Source organism: Diadema setosum, chromosome 2 (assembly GCF_964275005.1).
Source record: "Diadema setosum chromosome 2, eeDiaSeto1, whole genome shotgun sequence".
NCBI lineage: Eukaryota > Metazoa > Echinodermata > Echinoidea > Diadematoida > Diadematidae > Diadema > Diadema setosum.
In genome coordinates, this window is record NC_092686.1 from 23,867,133 (window position 1) to 23,885,790 (window position 18,658).

General features: G+C 40.0%; 1 protein-coding gene across 1 annotated transcript; it reads left to right on the forward strand.

The window, feature by feature from the left end:
• The first annotated feature begins 7,207 nt into the window (after positions 1-7,207).
• Positions 7,208-17,430, forward strand: LOC140240991 (NCK-interacting protein with SH3 domain-like). The gene is made up of 10 exons (XM_072320770.1): positions 7,208-7,493; positions 9,420-9,477; positions 9,571-10,080; positions 10,877-11,047; positions 11,888-11,974; positions 13,389-13,608; positions 14,863-14,991; positions 15,167-15,259; positions 16,050-16,222; positions 17,233-17,430. Exons 1-10 carry the CDS (start codon positions 7,216-7,218, stop codon positions 17,428-17,430), a joined length of 1,917 nt encoding a protein of 638 aa, XP_072176871.1. The 5' UTR covers positions 7,208-7,215.
• The last annotated feature ends 1,228 nt before the right edge of the window (positions 17,431-18,658 follow it).

The following is an 18,658-nucleotide window of genomic DNA, read 5'->3' on the forward strand; positions in this document are numbered from 1 at the left end:
GTGAATACATGTCCTATCTTTCCAATATTTTGCACACGCAAAGACCATGTTACAAGAATCATTTCACAAAATAACCACTTTTTGCTCAGATGCCATCTTGGCTGTGCAAAGTTGGGTCAATGGTCAAATGTACTTCATTCTGTATCTTCGTTATAGTTTATACCAGGGAGGTACCTCCCTGGTTTATACCGAATTTGGTACCAAAGATGGTAGACCTGACTCTCTTTTGTAAATGAGAATCCAAATATCACACGGCCAATGTCTCTAAACACAGATGAAACCTATATGGTCATGCCTATTGCGATCAGGACTCGAATCATTGATTAAAAAAAACAAAATCGGATCACCTAATTTGTCAGTCTTGACAAATTCCGAGTCTAGTTTGTTGTTGTTGTTGTTGTTTTCTTTTTTAATGTCAGTATGACCCTGTACTATAGACAACTGAAAACAAATGTTTTCAGACCCATTAGATATAAGATACTGCCGTGAGTCACTTTAGGGCACTAGTAAACAGATGAAGCATCCAGGAAATCATTTTGCTGAAAGATAACCAGAGGATTGGCAGTGAGCACAATACATCTCTGTTAGTAATGGCAAGGAACCCTGTTAAGATGAACAGCAACAAATGTTGTGTTTTCTATCTACAGTCTGTATATGTAGCTAAGGGGCAAATCATGTGACACTGATTTATCAAGTTTGATATCCCAGCAGTTCAGAAAGGAGAAAGAACAGAGATACATTATGCATTCATACTTATGTTTTATATCAGACTGATAGTGAAGAGTCATTGTATTGTTTTCAAACTTTGTGATTCGCCTCCATGATCTTCCAAGCCTGGTATCGGGTAATTGCATCAATGGAATAATGATATTGATTTCAAATGAAAGTGTTCTCATTGGATACCATTGTTCTCGTCTCTATAATACAGGTATCATTGTTAACTGTGTGTATTATCATGATCATTGCTTTAAGTCAGTATCAGTATCATAACTGCGCTGTACTTTGTAGTGCCATCAGTGTTCAATAGTAGAAACTGACATTATACATTATGTCATGTGCACAATGGTATCTATACATATTCACATAAAGGTACTTGAATATTCTGTAGAATGGATCCCATCAGTTCAATTGTCATGAACTTTGAATGAAGAGTTTATAAGTTTGTGCAGCCTACATGTATTTTGTGTAACCCATGAAGATCTCATTGGCAGTTAATTTAAATCCAAATTTTCAGAGAAAACTAAAAAGTTTTGACATGGCTTTGAAGGGCTGAAAAAAAATTGATATCCGTGTGATGTTTGTCATGTTTTACAATCACTGTGATTAATACTGTTTTGTGAATTAGTCTAAATGAAGTACACGTACATGTGTATGGTACAGTGGGTTGAATGTTAAATGGAATTATCTGCCTTTAAAAGTTCAATTTGGAAATATCTCCAACAGAATTACTTGATAAATTGTAGTGGATTGATGTATTGGAAAAACAACATACAGACACATTTGAGGAACATTGTGATGTTTTTGAATTGTATTCCTCCTGACTGAGTTTGACAAATATGTTGCTGCAATTATCAAACTGTGTGAGTGTAATACAAATTAAAACAACAATATTCCTCTATCATCACAGAGGCAATGTGCCTGCACCTTGCACAGTACAATACACTTTAGTTTAGTTTGTTCTGTTTTTTTCTCTCTCTCTCTTCTATTCTCTCTCTTCCATTATTCCCTGTCAGGAAAATGCAGGATGACTTAATTTCCTGTATGTTCTGAGATCATGCCATGACTGATCATTGAACCTCTCTCTCTCGGGATCTTGATAAAAGTTAAGTGGGACAAAGAGAACAAAACTGTTGTGAATGAGAAGGAAAATATAACCAAGCGGATACTACATGTATATACATGGTTGTCTCATATAACACTCATTATGCGTGGGCTGTCACACTGTTCATAAATCTGCCCCTTGGATATAGTTTAGAGTACCTTACACCAATGTTGATCTGTCAGTTTTGGTCACATGTTAAAGTGAAGCTTCATTCCCATTTCCAAGTGGACTTTACAGACCCAGTAGCATGGGGATTCATGGGTGGCCCGATTCATTCGCTTCCCACCAGGGTACATTAAAAAAGCACAAACAGCATTGGTTAGCGAATATGTACATGTATAATTCTTGCTATTTGAAGTTAGTGTTTCATAAGTAGAAAAAAATCAAAAATCTTTCATTTAAACCCTTCACTGGTCATACACAAGTGTTTGTTTTTGGTTTTCAGTGTTTTCAAAAGTCTCTCCACTGGCAAATTTCTAACCAAATCTTGAATTGGTAACTCAGTTAAGATGAATAAAGTTCCTGTTTTCTCTCTGAAATGGGCAAAACTTCAAGTATTTCTTTCTGATATTTTGCAGATCAACAAATTTCACAGAGTCTAATCTTTCTCCATTAAAAGATACACTATGAAATTGAGAGGCGCCAGCCTAATGATGGCGAGATAAACATTTTTTTATTGCAAAATTCCCTCAGGGTTAGATGGATTCCATGAATATTTCCATCCCAAACACAATAGACTCCACTGAATATACTTTGCTGGCATGAATTGAATTTAAAAGGAATTCATGTCCTTTGTATCCATTTATTCAAGAATCTGAAGGATTTAGCCATGTAGTGGTTTTGTAAAAGGAAGAGATTAAAGGGATGGTACAGTATTGGCGGAGATGAGAATTGGGCTTTTAACTTTTTACGAGATACCAAGAAAACACTTATGAAATAGTACAGAGCATACCATTTTAAGAGGAATTCAAAGTTCATTTGATGAAAATCGGGTTTGGAATGACTGAAACATCCAAAAACAAAGTAAAACAAAGTGATCGTAATAAAGTGTGGGTCCCACACTTATTAGAATCGCTCTGTTTTGGATATCTCAGCCATTTCAAAACCAATTTTCATCGAATAAACATTGAATTCCTCATTGAATTACTTCCTCTTTCATATTTCATGAAAGGTTTCTCATTATCTCACCAAATAATGTTAGAAACCTGAAATTAGGTCTCAACCAAAACTATTGATTTATAAAATTTTAATCGATAGTACCATGTATAGATTTGTGGAATCCATTGTGGCCCCTGAGCAGATAAACCTTAATTCTAAAAAACCCAAAACATAATGCACTGAACGTGGATGATGACTTAGGATGCTTATTCCAGTAATGTAGCAATGTAATTCCATCACAATACGACGTGCTCAACAAGTCTACCTGGGTAGAATTTATGCACATTTTCATGTTTTCTGTATATCCTGGGGCACCCCATTATGCATTCTTATGTGAAGTTGCTATGTCAACATCCTTGTTCATTGTGATTTGTTATCAAATTTGAAAACAATCTTATATCCTCATCCGAAAGCCGTGTACCCAATAATGTAATCAATCTACAGACTGTGTGTTCAATTGCAAAATCGTGAAAAGAACCCAGAAGGCTCCTTTTGACCCGTTGAGGACGAATCCCGAGTATACTCGGGCAGGTGTCTATGGGAAATGCGTGTTGTAGCAAAATCAAACCATCCTTAACGGGTTAAAGTGCTGAATTACTGACATAGTAGGGAGCTTTAGATTTTGATGCGCGGACGTTTGAGACGACGAGTGCGCTGAACGTTCTCCTCTCCCCTGCGTCGCGTTGAAAAGTAGCTTTAGATTACGCTGGGACGCAACGTAAAAAAAATAAAATGCTGCACCCATATGATCGGTGCATGAAGTAGTTCTCTACGTTGCAAACTGTGCGGACGTAGAAATAGCCCAGTACGCATAGTGAAAAACTCAGGCGACGCAAGCTAAAAATAGATCGACTTGATGCACGCTTCTGCGCCTGCTCAGAAAATGTTTTTTTCCCCTCTGAACGTCCGCGCGTCAAGAAATCTAAAGCTCCCTATTAAATGAAATGCACTGAAGGGAGGATTGTCAGATGATGACATCATCACCTCATCATTGTGTGATGGATCAATCTGTCAGTGTTATGAATAATGAAGGAGGTATGAATAGAGCTTTGAACTTTCATTTTTTTTATCTGAAATAAACTGGCAAGTTTAGGATCATTTTCTGTTGAGATGTCTAATTTCCATCAGAGTTGAGGTGAAATGATGTCATGTGCCCAGGAAAAAAAGGGGAAAAAACAAATAATAGAGGCTTTCAAGCAAACATGCTAATTTTCCTTTATTATTGCACCATTTCCTGTTGCAGAGTACTTCCCCATCCGTCAATTTAGGAAGTATTGTCAAAAAAAAAGAAAATAACTGAAGAGCAGCCAAACATAAACAACCTGTGTGTATTTTGAGCAACAGATTGCTTGCGTCCACCGAGTCATTGTGCCCATGGCTGTTGCTTAGCCGAGCCATTCCCCAAGGTTTGCTGGTATTATTCGCTGGTATTAGGAATAGACAGTGATATGAATCCTGCCATGGCCTATTATCATAGGAGCACCTGCCCATCAACTGATGGAAGTTATTTGCCTGGTGAAAGGGTCAGTGACTATCAGAAACTTGTTTGTGTAGTCATCTTTTTTATTGTTGTTGTTGTTGTTGAGCGTTGAGCTGTATGTTCTTTTAAAAATATGGTACTTTGATTGATTAGATCTTTAGCTTGTTATGCATTCTTTTCATGTGCAAACCTGAATGTTTGTTTGTTTTTGTATGTTTCTAAAGCAAACAATTTTCCATCTGAAAAGATGGTTGATTAGCCCATATTCAGCTACTTGGTATACTAGCTGGTCTTCCATGGGGTCCAGTTGGATGTGAGGCGGGACCACTTCCTGGGGTAATGCACACTGAGGACTCTTTGCAATGAATGAGTGAAGCGGGTTCTTTTACATGCATGAGTTGTGACTCTCTTACTCACGGGACCTCCATTTCATGTTCTTTCTGAGGAACAGAGTGTTTCACCTCTTTACTATTTAGGAGACAGTATGACTACACAGATCATTGCTCAGTTCACTCGGGATTGGAACCTGGGTCCTTTGAATTGGGAGGCAGATGCACTACCAATTTAGCAAAATCACTGCCCTATAAATGCTAATTATTTTATGTTTCGAAGTCGCCCCCCCCTTCCACCTCCATGATATGAACTCTGATGAAGATAGCTTAGACATGCTTTCCAGTCCAAGGCATTACATCTTTCAGCTTGTACAATCTGCAGACCAGTGCAGTCACCATTCGCTGTTTCCCTTTGGTCTGTGACTCATATCGGCTTGTGCCGAATGGGTGGGTTGGGTGGTGGCGCGTCGCGTTAATGGGAACACCACCCTTCGTCCAAAGCCCCCCCCCCCCCCCCCCCCCCCCCCCCCCCCCCCCCGGTTTTGCCGAAAGGGTGCGTTGGGAGCGTTGGGTCGCGTCGCGTTGACTGGAACCCCACCCTTCGTCCAAAGCCCCCCCGGTTTTGCCGAAAGGGTGCGTTGGTACTTTTTCTCATGTAATATTAAAAGACGAGTTTTAACAACCATTTCAACTTAGAGGCTATCGTCCGGATCGGTTTACACTCTATTACCACTTGGTCTACAGCCAGTTGGTCTAATAGACTGTTTAAAGGACAAGTTCACCTTCATTAACATAAGGATTGAGAGAATGTAGCAATATTTGTAGAACACATCATTGAAAGTTTGGGGAAAATCGGACAATCCATTCAAAAGTTATGAATTTTTGAAGTTTTTGTGCAGTCACCGCTGGATGAGAAGACTACTGCAGTGTATGATGTCACATGCGTACAACAATATAAGGAAAATATGAAGAGAATTTCACAAAATTTCATCTGTTAAAAAAGTACACATTCCCTTGACTCGTTACTGACATATGTTATGGGTAATATTATTCCCGTTGTCTTTAGAAAGAGGCAAGTCAAGTGCTCTTTTATTATGCGAAAAAAGTGAAAATATGTTGAATTTTCTTTACATTTTCTTTATACTGTTGTACTCATATGACATCACAAGCCTTAGTAGTCTCCTCATTCAGGGGTTCCAACACAAAATTTTTAAAAATTCATAACTTTTGCATCGATTGTCCAATTTCCCTCAAACTTTCACTAATGTGTTCTACTAATATTGCTGCATTCTCTCAATCCTTATGTTTATGAAGGTGAACTTGTCCTTTAATATCAGTTGGTCTAATAACCAGTTGGTCTAGTCATCATTTCGTCCAATTACTGTTTGATCTAATTGTTATTTGGTTTAATTACTATTTGGTCTACAGTCAACTCGTCTAATAATAGCCATTTGGTCTATTTTTGGTCTAACACCAATTTATATCATCAAATACCGATTTGGTCTATTATGAGTTGGTCTAATTCCATTTCGTCTAATCATCAAATGGTCTTAAATAAAACCAAATTTGTCCAATATAAATTTGGTGTACACATCATTAATTTTGGTCCATTGCCCAGTTGGTCTAGCCTCTATCATCATTAAGTCTACACCCATTTATTCTAATAACCATTGATCTTATTGTCATTTGGTCTAATAGCCAGCCTCCTGGTCTAATCAGGTACCATTTGGTCCAATCATCGTTTCGTCTATATGACCAACTGGGCTATTTTTTTTTTTTTTTTTTTGGGGGGGGGCCTTTTTATTGATGTGTACACCAAATTTATATTGGACAAAATTTGGTTTTATTTTAGACCATTTGATGATTAGACGAAATGGAAGTAGACCAACTCATAATAGACCAAAAATAGACCAAATGGTTATTATAAGACGAATTGACTGTAGACCAAATAGTAATTAAACCAAATAACAATTAGACCAAACAGTAATTGGACGAAATGATGACTAGACCAACTGGTTATTAGACCAACTGATATTAAACAGTCTATTAGACCAACTGGCTGTAGACCAAGTGGTAATAGAGTGTAAACCGATCCGGACGATAGCCTCTTTGAAATGGTTGTTTGAAGGTTAAACATAAATTCAGAACTCGTCTTTTAATATTACATGAGAAAAAGTACCAACGCACCCTTTCGGCAAAACCGGGGGGGCTTTGGACGAAGGGTGGGGTTCCAGTCAACGCGACGCGACTCAACGCTCCCAACGCACCCTTTCGGCAAAACCGGGGGGGCTTTGGACGAAGGGTGGTGTTCCCATTAACGCGACGCGCCACCACCCAACCCACCCTTTCGGCACAAGCCACTCATATCATGTTTCATTCAGAAATGCCCCTCTCTTTCATTCAAACAGGGGACTCCTGCCATCATGTATCGAGCAGCATTTGCCTACCAATCCAAAAATACCAGGGCCCTCAGCTTCAGGGAGGGGGACCATTTTACCCTCCTGGACGGGACCGACCCCTACTGGTGGCAAGTGATGGACCACCTGGGCCAGACCGGGTACGTGCCTGCCAACTACATCACGAAGGACGACCTGTCCAATGATGATGTCATCCGGTCCATCGACAGGGCGATTGAATTCATACACCTGGCGGCCACGGAGAAAGGAGGCTCTATGTCACATGATCAGCGGGCTAATTTACAGTGAGTAGGGAAAAAATGATGATTTCGCCCAATCCTCCTCACAGGTCAATTGGCTACAGTAGATATAGGCAGGACATGTCTATTGCATTTCTGTACATTAAATTTTTTCTCTGGTGGCCATTTCGGGCTGCTAGAATTTCTTAAAATGAAGCATTGGTGGCCAGAAATGAGGGGAAATGTAAGAATTCATATTAGATTTTAGCTGCCCAATTGGGCAACCAAAAAATAGCCTTTCAGGAAATTTGGTAGCCCGACATCAATTTCTAGTAGCCCCTGGTCACAGCTAATGTCAAGCCCTGTCTATTGTCTATTGTATGAAAGGGACTGTACAATACTGATTGAGGTGGGGATTCAGGTTTATAACATTCCTGAGTGAGATAATGAGAAACCTCTTATGAAATATGAAAGAGCATGTACTTTTAAGAAGGATTCAACGTTTATTCGATGAAAATTGGGTTTCAAATGGTTGAGATATCCCAAAAAGTGGTAATGATAAAAGGCGACAGGCCACGCCTTTTATTAGGATCTCTTTGTTTCACCTTGTTTTTTTTTTTTTGATATCTCAGCCATTTCAAAACCGATTTTCATCAAATAAACTTTTGATACCACTTAGAATTGCATGCTCTTTGACATCTCATAGAGTGGTTTCTGAATATCTCGCAAAGCGTTAAAAGCTAAATCCTCACCTCAACCAGAACTGTACAGTCCCTTTAAAAACATTCCATTTTTCTAACTTGTGTATTTGCATTGGAATAATGATGTCAAAGCATGCCAGAATTGAATGACTTATTAAGTCCTGGAGGTTTGTGATTGCGGAAATTGTATTGATCATGATGCCTGTCTCGTAATCAATAGATTGTGGCTTCAAATCCCACCAGGGCATTTTTGCCATGATTTTGTATCATGGTAATTACTCAAAACAACAAATAATCAGTGTGTGTTTATGTGGCTGGAGGGCAATTTGTCAGTCAGTTGCAATAACAACAATGCCACAATGCAATAATCATTAATTTGAAGAAATTGTTGTTCTTGAACGGTATTTATGCCTCTGCCACAAAGTGTCAACAGAGGCATTATGTTTTCGGGTTGTCTGTCTATTTGTCTGTCCTTCTGTCTACAGGTAATCAATTTTGTCGACAATTTAACTTAAAAACCATTTGAGATATGAAATCAAACTATTTATATACATGCATTGCTGCACAGTGATTCTGTAAGGGAAAGAGTTTGGCCATGGAGTCAAAGGTCAAGTGCATATGTTAACCCGTTGAGGACGAGTCCAGAGTATACTTGGGCAGGTGTCTATGGGAAATGCGTGCTGTAGCAAAATCATTGTGTCTTCAGTAGGTTAAAATGTCACAAATTCTCCCATATTTTTAAAATCGCTCAGAGTATTGTCATGAAAATGGATGTTACATTGTTACCAGTAAGTGATTATTTGAAGAATTGTGGGCCTTTGAGATCAAAGAGCAAGGGTGAAAGGTCAAGTAAAAATGCTCAAATTCCCAAATACTTGCTGTCTTAAACAATAAGCCATGAAACCTATTTCAAGGAAACTAAACACTCAACACATTTGTGACAACTGTGTCATTTCAGTTCTTTGCCTATTACGTGAAGTGGGCATCTCACATTGTCAAGACGTACTCCAGACCTATTGGGAGAATCATGCGATATGGTGGAGGCATACGTGTTGCCATAGGGACATTTCTAGTTTGTGTGATTTTTTTTTTGTCTATGAGTATTACTTGTTATAAAAAATTCATTCACTAATGAAAAAAATACTACAATCTATAAAAGTGAATGCAAAACACTACATGGCAAAATGGCAAGGAGAAAAGACAGAAAATTGCTTTGATAAAGTTTATTCCAAGCGGCTGAGGGAATGCTCATTGTTAACCCGTCCTGCTTTGCCCTGTCGTTCTACTGTAGAAAACTGATTCAGCATAGAAAGTCTATTCTTGAAGGAAACAACCAGTGTGCTACGCCAGCTCAGCAGCCACAGCAACAGCAACAGCAACAGCAACAGCAACAGCAGCAGCAGCAGCAGCAGCAGCAACAGCAACAACTACAACAACACCAGCAGCCCAAGAGAAAGGCACCTGGGCTCCCGCAACAAGCCTCTGGTGAGCATCGCCAAGCACCTCCTCCCCCCACCCAGACATCTCCCTCCAGTCCCAATGCAGCCAACATCTCGCGATCGACGCGGGCATCGTCAAAGACCCGCTCAGCCCCCAAACCACCACAGAGGAAGGAGAGCGTGAAGGCGCGCGACCAAACTGACTCTAGCGGCCATCGTTCGCAGTCCCCGCAAACGCCTTCAAATGCCAACAGTTTGCCGATAACGAGAACTGAGCCCAGTGATGTCTCCGCATCACACAACCACAACGAATCTTCGGCGTCGTTGTCCCCGCTGCCAGAAATCCCGAGCGGTCTCCTCGGGGACCTTGTAGAGAGGGTCAGGGTAGAGACGAACCTGAGCTACGACTTGTCCAAGCTGGCGGTGAAGACCGTGCTGCAGGGTGTGGGTGTGGCAGTGCCCCAGGTTACTGAGACCATGGCAGAAATCCTGTCCAGCTTAACCACAGATCTGGTGAGTGGCACATCAATCCTACCTTCTCTCTGGTCATAATAGTGGGGTAGAAATCCTGGAAGAGTGCAGATGGTGTGCTCAGCAGCTGACAAAGAGGGGCTATAGAAATGGGAGGGACTTTTTTGTAATGCTGCTGTGTGAAACACCCAGTGCCATTCAAGATATATTTGAAAAATATAGCTGCTGTCGACTGGAGAAAAAAACAAATCAGAGGGGATTGCTTCATTACAGGGCAGCGAGATGGCTCAGTCCATAGCATATTTGCCTTTCAAGCGAATTTGTCATGGGTTCGAATCCATCTAAGTCTTACTGAGCAATGTCGTCTGTTGTCATGCTGTTCCCTCTAGTAGAAGCAAAACACTACTGTCCGTCAGATAGGTCATAAAATGGAAGTCCCATGTGTGAGGGAGTCACAACTTACGAACATAAAAGAGCCAGCTTTATTCATTCTTCGCCAAGAACAGGGTGCATCACCTGATGAAATGCTTACAACTGGATCTTATGGGAGACCAGCTAGTACAGCTGAATGTGGTCTATCCAGCCATCCTGTCAGATGAAAAATGAAAACAAACAAGCAAACAATTGCTGTTTTATTTGTTTGTTTTCTTGTGTTTTGGGCAAGTGTGAAGGCAATAAAAATTTTTCCTCATCTTTATAACTTTACTTTATGAGATATATGAGTTGTGATTTGGGTTGTGGGGGGTTTCACAAGGTCCTGTGCTTGTCAGGTATTACTTTTCAAACAAATGGAAAATTCTCACACTGTTTCATGTCCCCTGCCGATGATTGACGATAGAATGTCACCAGCTCCAACATCGTGATCGAGGGCAGTCGGGACCACGACAGACTGGAGGTGATCTTCACCGAGCTGACGGCCTGCAAGGACGACTCACAGCAGAGGAGCTGGGCCCTTCACGAGGACGAAGCCATCATCAGCGAGTACCTGGAGGAGCTCATCTCCATCCTGGTGAGAACATCCAGGGGGATCCGTCTCCACGGTGACGGGTTTACAACATCTCCCGCTAAAGTTTGTGTGTCCCTTTTGCATCCCTGAAAATTGTATTCCTTTCATATGCTGGTATATTGTAGAGATAGGTAATTCAGACCTTTTCTCATAATGATAAAACTGGAAACTTTTTTGTGATTGAGGGGGAAATAATACTATTATGTGCAGCAAATTCATTCAGATCCCTAATAATTGTTATCGTTATTCTGGGTACAAAATGAAGCAAGTGTATTGTTTCATGCAAGGCACATTGCAACAATATTCATATGTTACCTGTGTATTTTACAATAATCTCTAAATAGATGTCATTTAGCACATGCATGAAAGCAAGGCTTGGATATGATTTTTACCACAAAATGAGAGAAAATTTATACATTTAGCACAAAAGTGTTGATAGCATCACTCACCATGTGTGACACACTTTATTTATAGCTATTAGTGCTCCTGTCTGTAGCAAGCATTGATACCTTTACATACATTTTAATATTGCTTGCCCAACGAATCAGAAAGTGTTATTGAGACCATTCTGTCGAAGGTGATGGGTAGCCATCTTTAGCAAATTCCTAGTTAATCTTTTCCAACAAACCTCTGAAATCTCTATAGAGAGAGAGAGAAAAAAAAAAGAAGACAGCAAGAACAGTAATCTAGCGAGCTTTGAATCACTGCACTGTAAATAATGACACTTGAAGAGAAAGATAAATGTATGTAAAGGCTTATTTTATGCAAGGGTGGATTCAATATGTGTTCTACCTATTATTTAATCCTGTGTGTTTGTGGTCATTTTTGTTTATCCCCCTGTAGTCAGATGCTGATCCAAGAGTTTGCCAGGCAGTGGTACGCAAGGACAACTTTGAGTGCATTCAGAACCTAGTGCTGTATTACCAAATGGTAAGATAGCATGCAAACAAGCACACTGATAAAGTAGCATATTACAGCATTGTTCTCATCCTTCAGCAGTTCTAATTCTGTTCCTCCCTCCTCCCCCTTGAACCTCAAGTGTACCTCTTTTAAAGATCTGCACTACACTCGTGACAGCAGGGATATCAATAGTGTTTAGGGTGAAATGTTGATGTTGGACACCTTTTGGGGTATTCTGCTCAGTTTCCAAATAGTTTGAATGCATGGCAGTGTGCTCATCAGCTGACAGTAAGGGGTTATTAAAATGGGAGGGGCTCTTTTGTGATGCTGGTGTTTGAAACACTAGAGTGATTGCCTCTTATCAAGAAGAACTACATTACTTTTTGTTAAAAAATGGTAGTAATAGTAGGGAAAGTCTTCACCTCCTTCTCTGTCTTTCCTTCCTTTTGTGACCCCAAGAATGATAGTCAGATAAGGTTGAAAATGTAGTCAGCATTGCCATTGCCAGAAAACGAGAAGCATTCAATTTACAGTGCTATCTGTACAGGGCAATATATTCTGATTGGTGATGTGGGGGCATGCCATACTTGTGTGAACATCCATTTAAAGCCTGTAAACAAGGAAGGATGTTCAGTCATCATCTGTTGGCACAGATACCAAGAAGGAAATACGGTTACTGGATTAGCAAAGAGAGGGACAGAAAGGAGCTTCAAATTGTGTTGAAGTTAGGAGTGGTACCAACTGAGCTGGCAGGAAAATATATATCGCAGTAGGCCTCCTGTTGCACATGGGGAAAAAGTGGGTAACAAACACCAAGTCTGTTGGCTTGCAAAGTTTCCTCCTGTTTCTGTCACAATGCCAACATTTTGTCTCTGTTTTGTTTTCTCCTTTTTATTTTTTTGTCTGGTAGTGACAGAAGCTGTCAAGAAATCTATTTTCTTAAAAAAAACAACAACCAAACAAACAAACAAATTGGAACTCTGTGAAATTGTTCATGTCAGCTGTTGAATTCTCCTAAGACTTGCTCCAGGAGCACTGTCCCTCCCATACATATCCTGTGAACTCCGGGAAAACGTTGTCAGCAACCTTTTTCCCCAAACACATATTTTCTCCGGAGAATGGCCCTGTGTTGCATTCTCTCCTGAACAAGAGCTGTAGAAAACTTTTTGTCAGTCATGTATAGATAAAAAATGGTCCCAGTTATGAGTAATTCAATAATTTTATTGCTAAATGTTGAATAAGAAATGTTAAAAGAGATTATACACTTTTTTTTCAGGAGCATTGTCCCTCTCTTTTTCTGCTCCATCTCAAAAGTTCATAGCATCATGAAATTCCAAAAGTTCTTATCAATCACTTTAATCCTATGTCAGCCATTTATCTTTCTTTCTTGGAGAAGTGCCTGTCGGTTAACTTAATCATCTAGAGAAAACTTTGACTCTTCCAGGAGCATCGACCCTCGCTGCGACTGCTCCTGCTGAAGACGTTCGGCGCCCTGTGCAACCTGGACCGGGACGCCCTCTCCAGCCTCCTCTACTCCGTCCTGCCCGTGGAGCTGGCCCGAGACATGCGGTCCGACCAGGAGAACATCTCCAAGCTGTGCTACTCCAGCCTCGTCTCCACCATGCTCCTGTCCACGGGGGAGCCACTCCCGTTCACGCACTACGGTAGGAGACCCCTCCGGCAGAGGTTTCAGAGAAGGGGGTTACCATGAAAGCTGTTATTTTCACATGGGCTTACTTTTTGCAAATTTCATGAATCACTGTTGGGACTGCAAATTTAACAACATGCGAAAATATCGTGCCTGATCTTGATCGCATTAAATTTATAGACAGGCATAAAGTGCACTTACTATAGCCTCGGTGTCAAATGATGAAAGGAACATCTTACAAAAATGTCCGGACTTCCTCATTTGCGAAAATAACGGCTTTTACAGTACTCCAGCAGGCATCTCATACTGTATGCATCCTATAATAGCGAGTGTCGGTGTTTTTTGCAAATCGTGACTTCCTGACAATTTCACGAGTGTTTGAATTTGGGATCGTGGAGTACAGGAATACAATGTACATGGAGAAATCAGTTTCATTCGCTCACTTTCAGGAAGAAGTGCAAACATCCATTTACTCAGTAGACACACCAAGACTTATGCCTACTGAACAGTTTCACCACTCACCTTGTATGTGTACTGAGAACTAGTACATGTGTGCATGTACGTTGCATTCATGTTGAGATCGAGTTCATATTTTGGCAAGTTGTTAAATTCGCCAATATCTCCCAACCCGTGAAGTTCAAGAAAATTGAAGGACAGCAAAATATATGGCATACTTCTCACATACCATGGCATTTCATGTATTGTGCTACTTTGCTAGGTTCTTTTCTTTCCTATTGCAACTGATTGACAAATTGCCCTACATCAACGTAAATGAGCACTGTGATCAGTGTTTAAGTAGTAGCCATGATAAAAGAAATCATGGGCATACGAACTCGAGCAGGATTCGAACCTACAACCTTCTGATCTCAGGACAGGTTTCATCTCTGCTGGACCACCGAGCTTCCACCCGACAGCAAGTGCTGGTTCTAATCCTTATAGCGTGCAGTGGGTACTGTGTAATTGTTTAAATTCATGAAATTCTTCCGTCAAGATGTTTTTTTCTACTGCAACTGATTGACAAATTATTTATGTCGATGTAGGGCAATTTGTCAATCAGTTGCAATAATGGCTACTACTTGTCTTTTCTGCTGTACATCCATGGCTGGTCAGCATGACATGTCTTTCTCTTATGTCTCACCTCTTTCACCTTCATAATATACCTCTTAGTACCTTGGTACTCGATGTTGAATGCCATTATGTGTATTCAATGGTTCATTAGACAATGTCTATCATGTGACCATGGTGTGGTGCAATTTTTTTCTCCCAACAGACCAGCTGCATGCAGACTTTATCGGTTTCCTGCTGGACAACATCGACCAGCCCCCCTCTGCCGATGAGATGGAGCAGGTTCCGGATCTCTTCGTCAACCTCATTCTTGCCTTCAATCTCCATTTCAGAAGTAAGATTCCAACAACCCCTTTTTCTTCCATCAACCTCTTCCCTGATTCTGAGGTACTGTATTTTCCACATTTGTTTGAGTCTGCACGATGGTAAATTGATTTGAAGAAATGTTTCTTTTTCAATGTCCAAGATTGCATCTCACCTATCTTTGATCCTATGTGTGCTTTCATTAGTTCCTGCAGACAACATTGTTATGAAAGTTCTAGCCGAGAGGAAGACTGCCAAGAGTTTCAGTGAGAAAATCATGCTCCTGGTCAATAGAGGGGGTAAGTTGTATATCATACCATGACCATCAACAGTGTGGAAGGGAACATCAACACTTCCCCGTCTGTAGGAGTGGAATATTGGGGTGGGGGAATTTTATGAGCTTACTGAGAAGGGGTAATGCTTTCCTAGAAGGTTATATGGGATTCCTGAGGTCAAGACATTCAATTTTATTTCTGAGGAAAACGTCAAATGACTGTTGTGTTGTATGAACATACTACCTGCTAAATTACCCACATTGGGCTGCAAGGCTGCATTTTATTTAGACAACAGATAGGGTGGGATGTCGTGAGCTCATCCTTGGTGCAGCAGTACATATTTGTGCTAACGTAGATTATGATGATGATGGCCGCTGTGTAAGGGACTGCACGGAATTGAGAAATTAAAAAAAACAAAAACAATAACTTGACATCAGTGATGGTGATGATGGTCTTTCTGTAAGAGACGGCACAGAATAGGCAGTTTTCGTATCATATTCAAATTTTATGCATACCTGTTACAATAAAACAGAGGCTTTTCTGGACAGCCTGAAAGCTTGTCCAAGACTTGTCTGACACAGCAACAAGCATTATATTTCCAGCAATTGAATTTCATTGAAGCACAGCAGGTTAAAGTGAGAAGCTCGTCTCTATGTTTCCAGGCATGAAACATCCATAAATTTGATTACATTATGAAAACAGTCTATTGTATGACCATTTAACAAAAATTCTTGAGTAAAAGACTGCACAGAATTGTATGATTTAACAAAGTCTTGAGACGAGACTACACCTCTCTGTGCCCTCTGTCTTCCAGTCGATCCAGTGAAGATGTTTGAACACAGCCAAGACACCCAGGATTCCCTACTCAAGTTCATGGGGGACATCTTTTCCAGCCCCACGACCTCTGACCTCTTCTACTCCAATGACATGAAGGTGCTCATCGACATCGTCGTCCGGCAGATGACCGACCTCCTTCCAGGCGACCAGGTCGGGAATGATTTCCTTCTTATGCTGTGGCATATTGGTCCTCTTGAAACTTTGATCCATATGCTATCCTCTTTTGCAGAACCCACAAAAAAGCTTAAACATAGTAATTGGGTTAGCGCAGGTGATTTTGTTTGAATGATTTTGTATAGGATTTACCATTTTTCCCCATCTAAATATGAAGTTTTGATGTATTATACTAGGAATATGTGTGTTTTTTATAGTGAAAGTTTGAGCAAATTCTAATGAAAACTGACAAAGCCATGATTTTTTGAGGTTGTGATTGATGAAGCATTAATTGGAAATTCTGTGATGTGGCATACAAGCTCTCCCTCATTTCCTCTGTACTACAAAATAAGAAATTGTCATGTTCCTATCAAGTAAATTTCCACTCGTTTATGCACCATTAATGCAATCTTTATAGATATTTTGCCATACATCCCTGCACGCAAAAAATTTATTTTCCATCATCAATGATGAAAAAAGAGATTTTTACTGAATTTCATGCACAGTGCATATGGAAGGTGAGGACATATGCTACATCTCAGAGTTTGCCATCATTTGTGCTTGATTGATCACAACTTCGAAAAAAAAAAGTCATAATTTCTGTAGTTTTCATCAAAATTTGTTCAAACTCTCACCACTACTGTGTTCCTCTCATTTTTCTGCTGCTATTCACACATACTAGTGTAAAATCAGAAACATTTGCAGCCTAAAACTTTGCCACTGGCATTCAATGCATTGTGTGGAAAACAACTTTTGCATGTATTTTACTTTTGCAAACCTTGGTTTCATGTGAAATTCCCCAAAGTTGCGTGCATGCTAAAATTCCTGGTTTTACAGTAATTTTCAGGTTAGACTTCTCCTTTTAAAGGTGTATGATGTGTCTGTTTTTGCATTTGTTATTTAATCCTCACATTGCTACTAGTAACCAGTTCATACATAATGTTTGGGGGTTTTGGTCTTTAAGAGGGTTAATTTGAATATAATTTTCTTGTCTGATATGTTGACAGGTGCGCACAGAATACCTCTCCCTCATCCTCAGCATCTTCACCAACACGTCTTACTGGGAAGACTGCCACAGGCTGGCTGAGCTGGAGAAGGCTTTCGTCGCCATAGCAATAGAGGAAGGGAAGGAGAGCGAACAGGATCAGATGATTGTGAGGGAAATTCAGAAGGCTTTTGGAACGAACTTCTCAAGGACATTCTGAGAGAAAACAGATTCTCTCAAACAAACGTACAAACAAACAAACAAACATCCACAGCTTCAACTACCAAGCAGCTAAACAAGTTGCGTCATGTGCTAAACTGAAATATTCTTCTTCTCCATTGGTGTCAGCATCACTACTAGGAGCACAAACTGTGAACAAGTTTGATTGCTATGTGAGTGGAATGGAATGCGCAGTCACTTTTCGGATGAATGATGCAGTTGATGAGCCTTGGGTGGAAGCGGAGATTCAAGTGACATTGAACAACCACCATCACGCCATGATGAACTCGAACAAACATAAGGTTTTGTTGGAAACCATGTGATAATGGTTAAAAGTGCACACACAATCAATCACACACACACACACACACACACACACACACAAATATGGTAGACATAATATGGGATGCATCTCTGCGTACCTTGGACTTGAATCTCTATGTTAACCTACTTTATATTGGAATTAGATTCACATATAAAATATTTATCAGACTCAAATGTTTATTGCCAAAAATAGGCTTTCATTCAAATATACATATGTCCAGATTTATAAAGGTAAATGATGATGAAACTTAAGTTATTGTTTAAATTTTTTATGCATATATAGTGTATCTGGAATCTCTAAACAGAAACACAAATCAGGTGAACAGGGTGGCTCATACCCAATATCCAAGTGATTGGACATTAGGCAATTTGAGGAATCTATAGTTATTAAAATTTAAATAACTTGCTCTTGTCCAGATTTTTAGTGAAATAATCATGCCTTTACTGCCCCCCCCCCCCATATAAAAAAAAAAAAGTCAACTTTCTCTTCAGCATATCCTGTCCATACCCCTTCCCCCATTTAGATTGTTTGGTAACACTTGACAATGTGTCCTAAAATAAAAGATCACTCTTTCTCTATTGAGTGTCCATGACTTGACATGGACTCTTCAAAACAGGTCTGCTATGAATCGTATAATCTTTGAATATTTCTATCCATATAAGCTATGTGAAAAGACAAACATATTAGAGACCTTTAATCATTCATAATTCTAACCCTCTATCTTGTAACATTTACATTTCAATTTCGGCAACAGTGTACATTAAATTCACATATTGATGTATGCATGGAGCTATATTTGTGTCACAATGCTATTTCTAATGTTCTATTAACCCACTGAGGAAGAGTCCCGAGTATACTTGGGCAAGTGTCTATGGGAAATGCTTGTAGCAAAATCAATCTGTCC

Excerpts from the sequence above, each read along its gene's own strand:
- LOC140240991 (XM_072320770.1), top strand. The coding sequence starts at position 7,216 with ATGTATCGAGCAGCATTTGCCTACCAATCCAAAAATACCAGGGCCCTC. Across the intron at positions 10,081-10,876 it reads CCAGCTTAACCACAGATCTG|AATGTCACCAGCTCCAACAT; the intron begins GTGAGTGGCACA and ends GATTGACGATAG. Across the intron at positions 13,609-14,862 it reads ACTCCCGTTCACGCACTACG|ACCAGCTGCATGCAGACTTT; the intron begins GTAGGAGACCCC and ends TTCTCCCAACAG.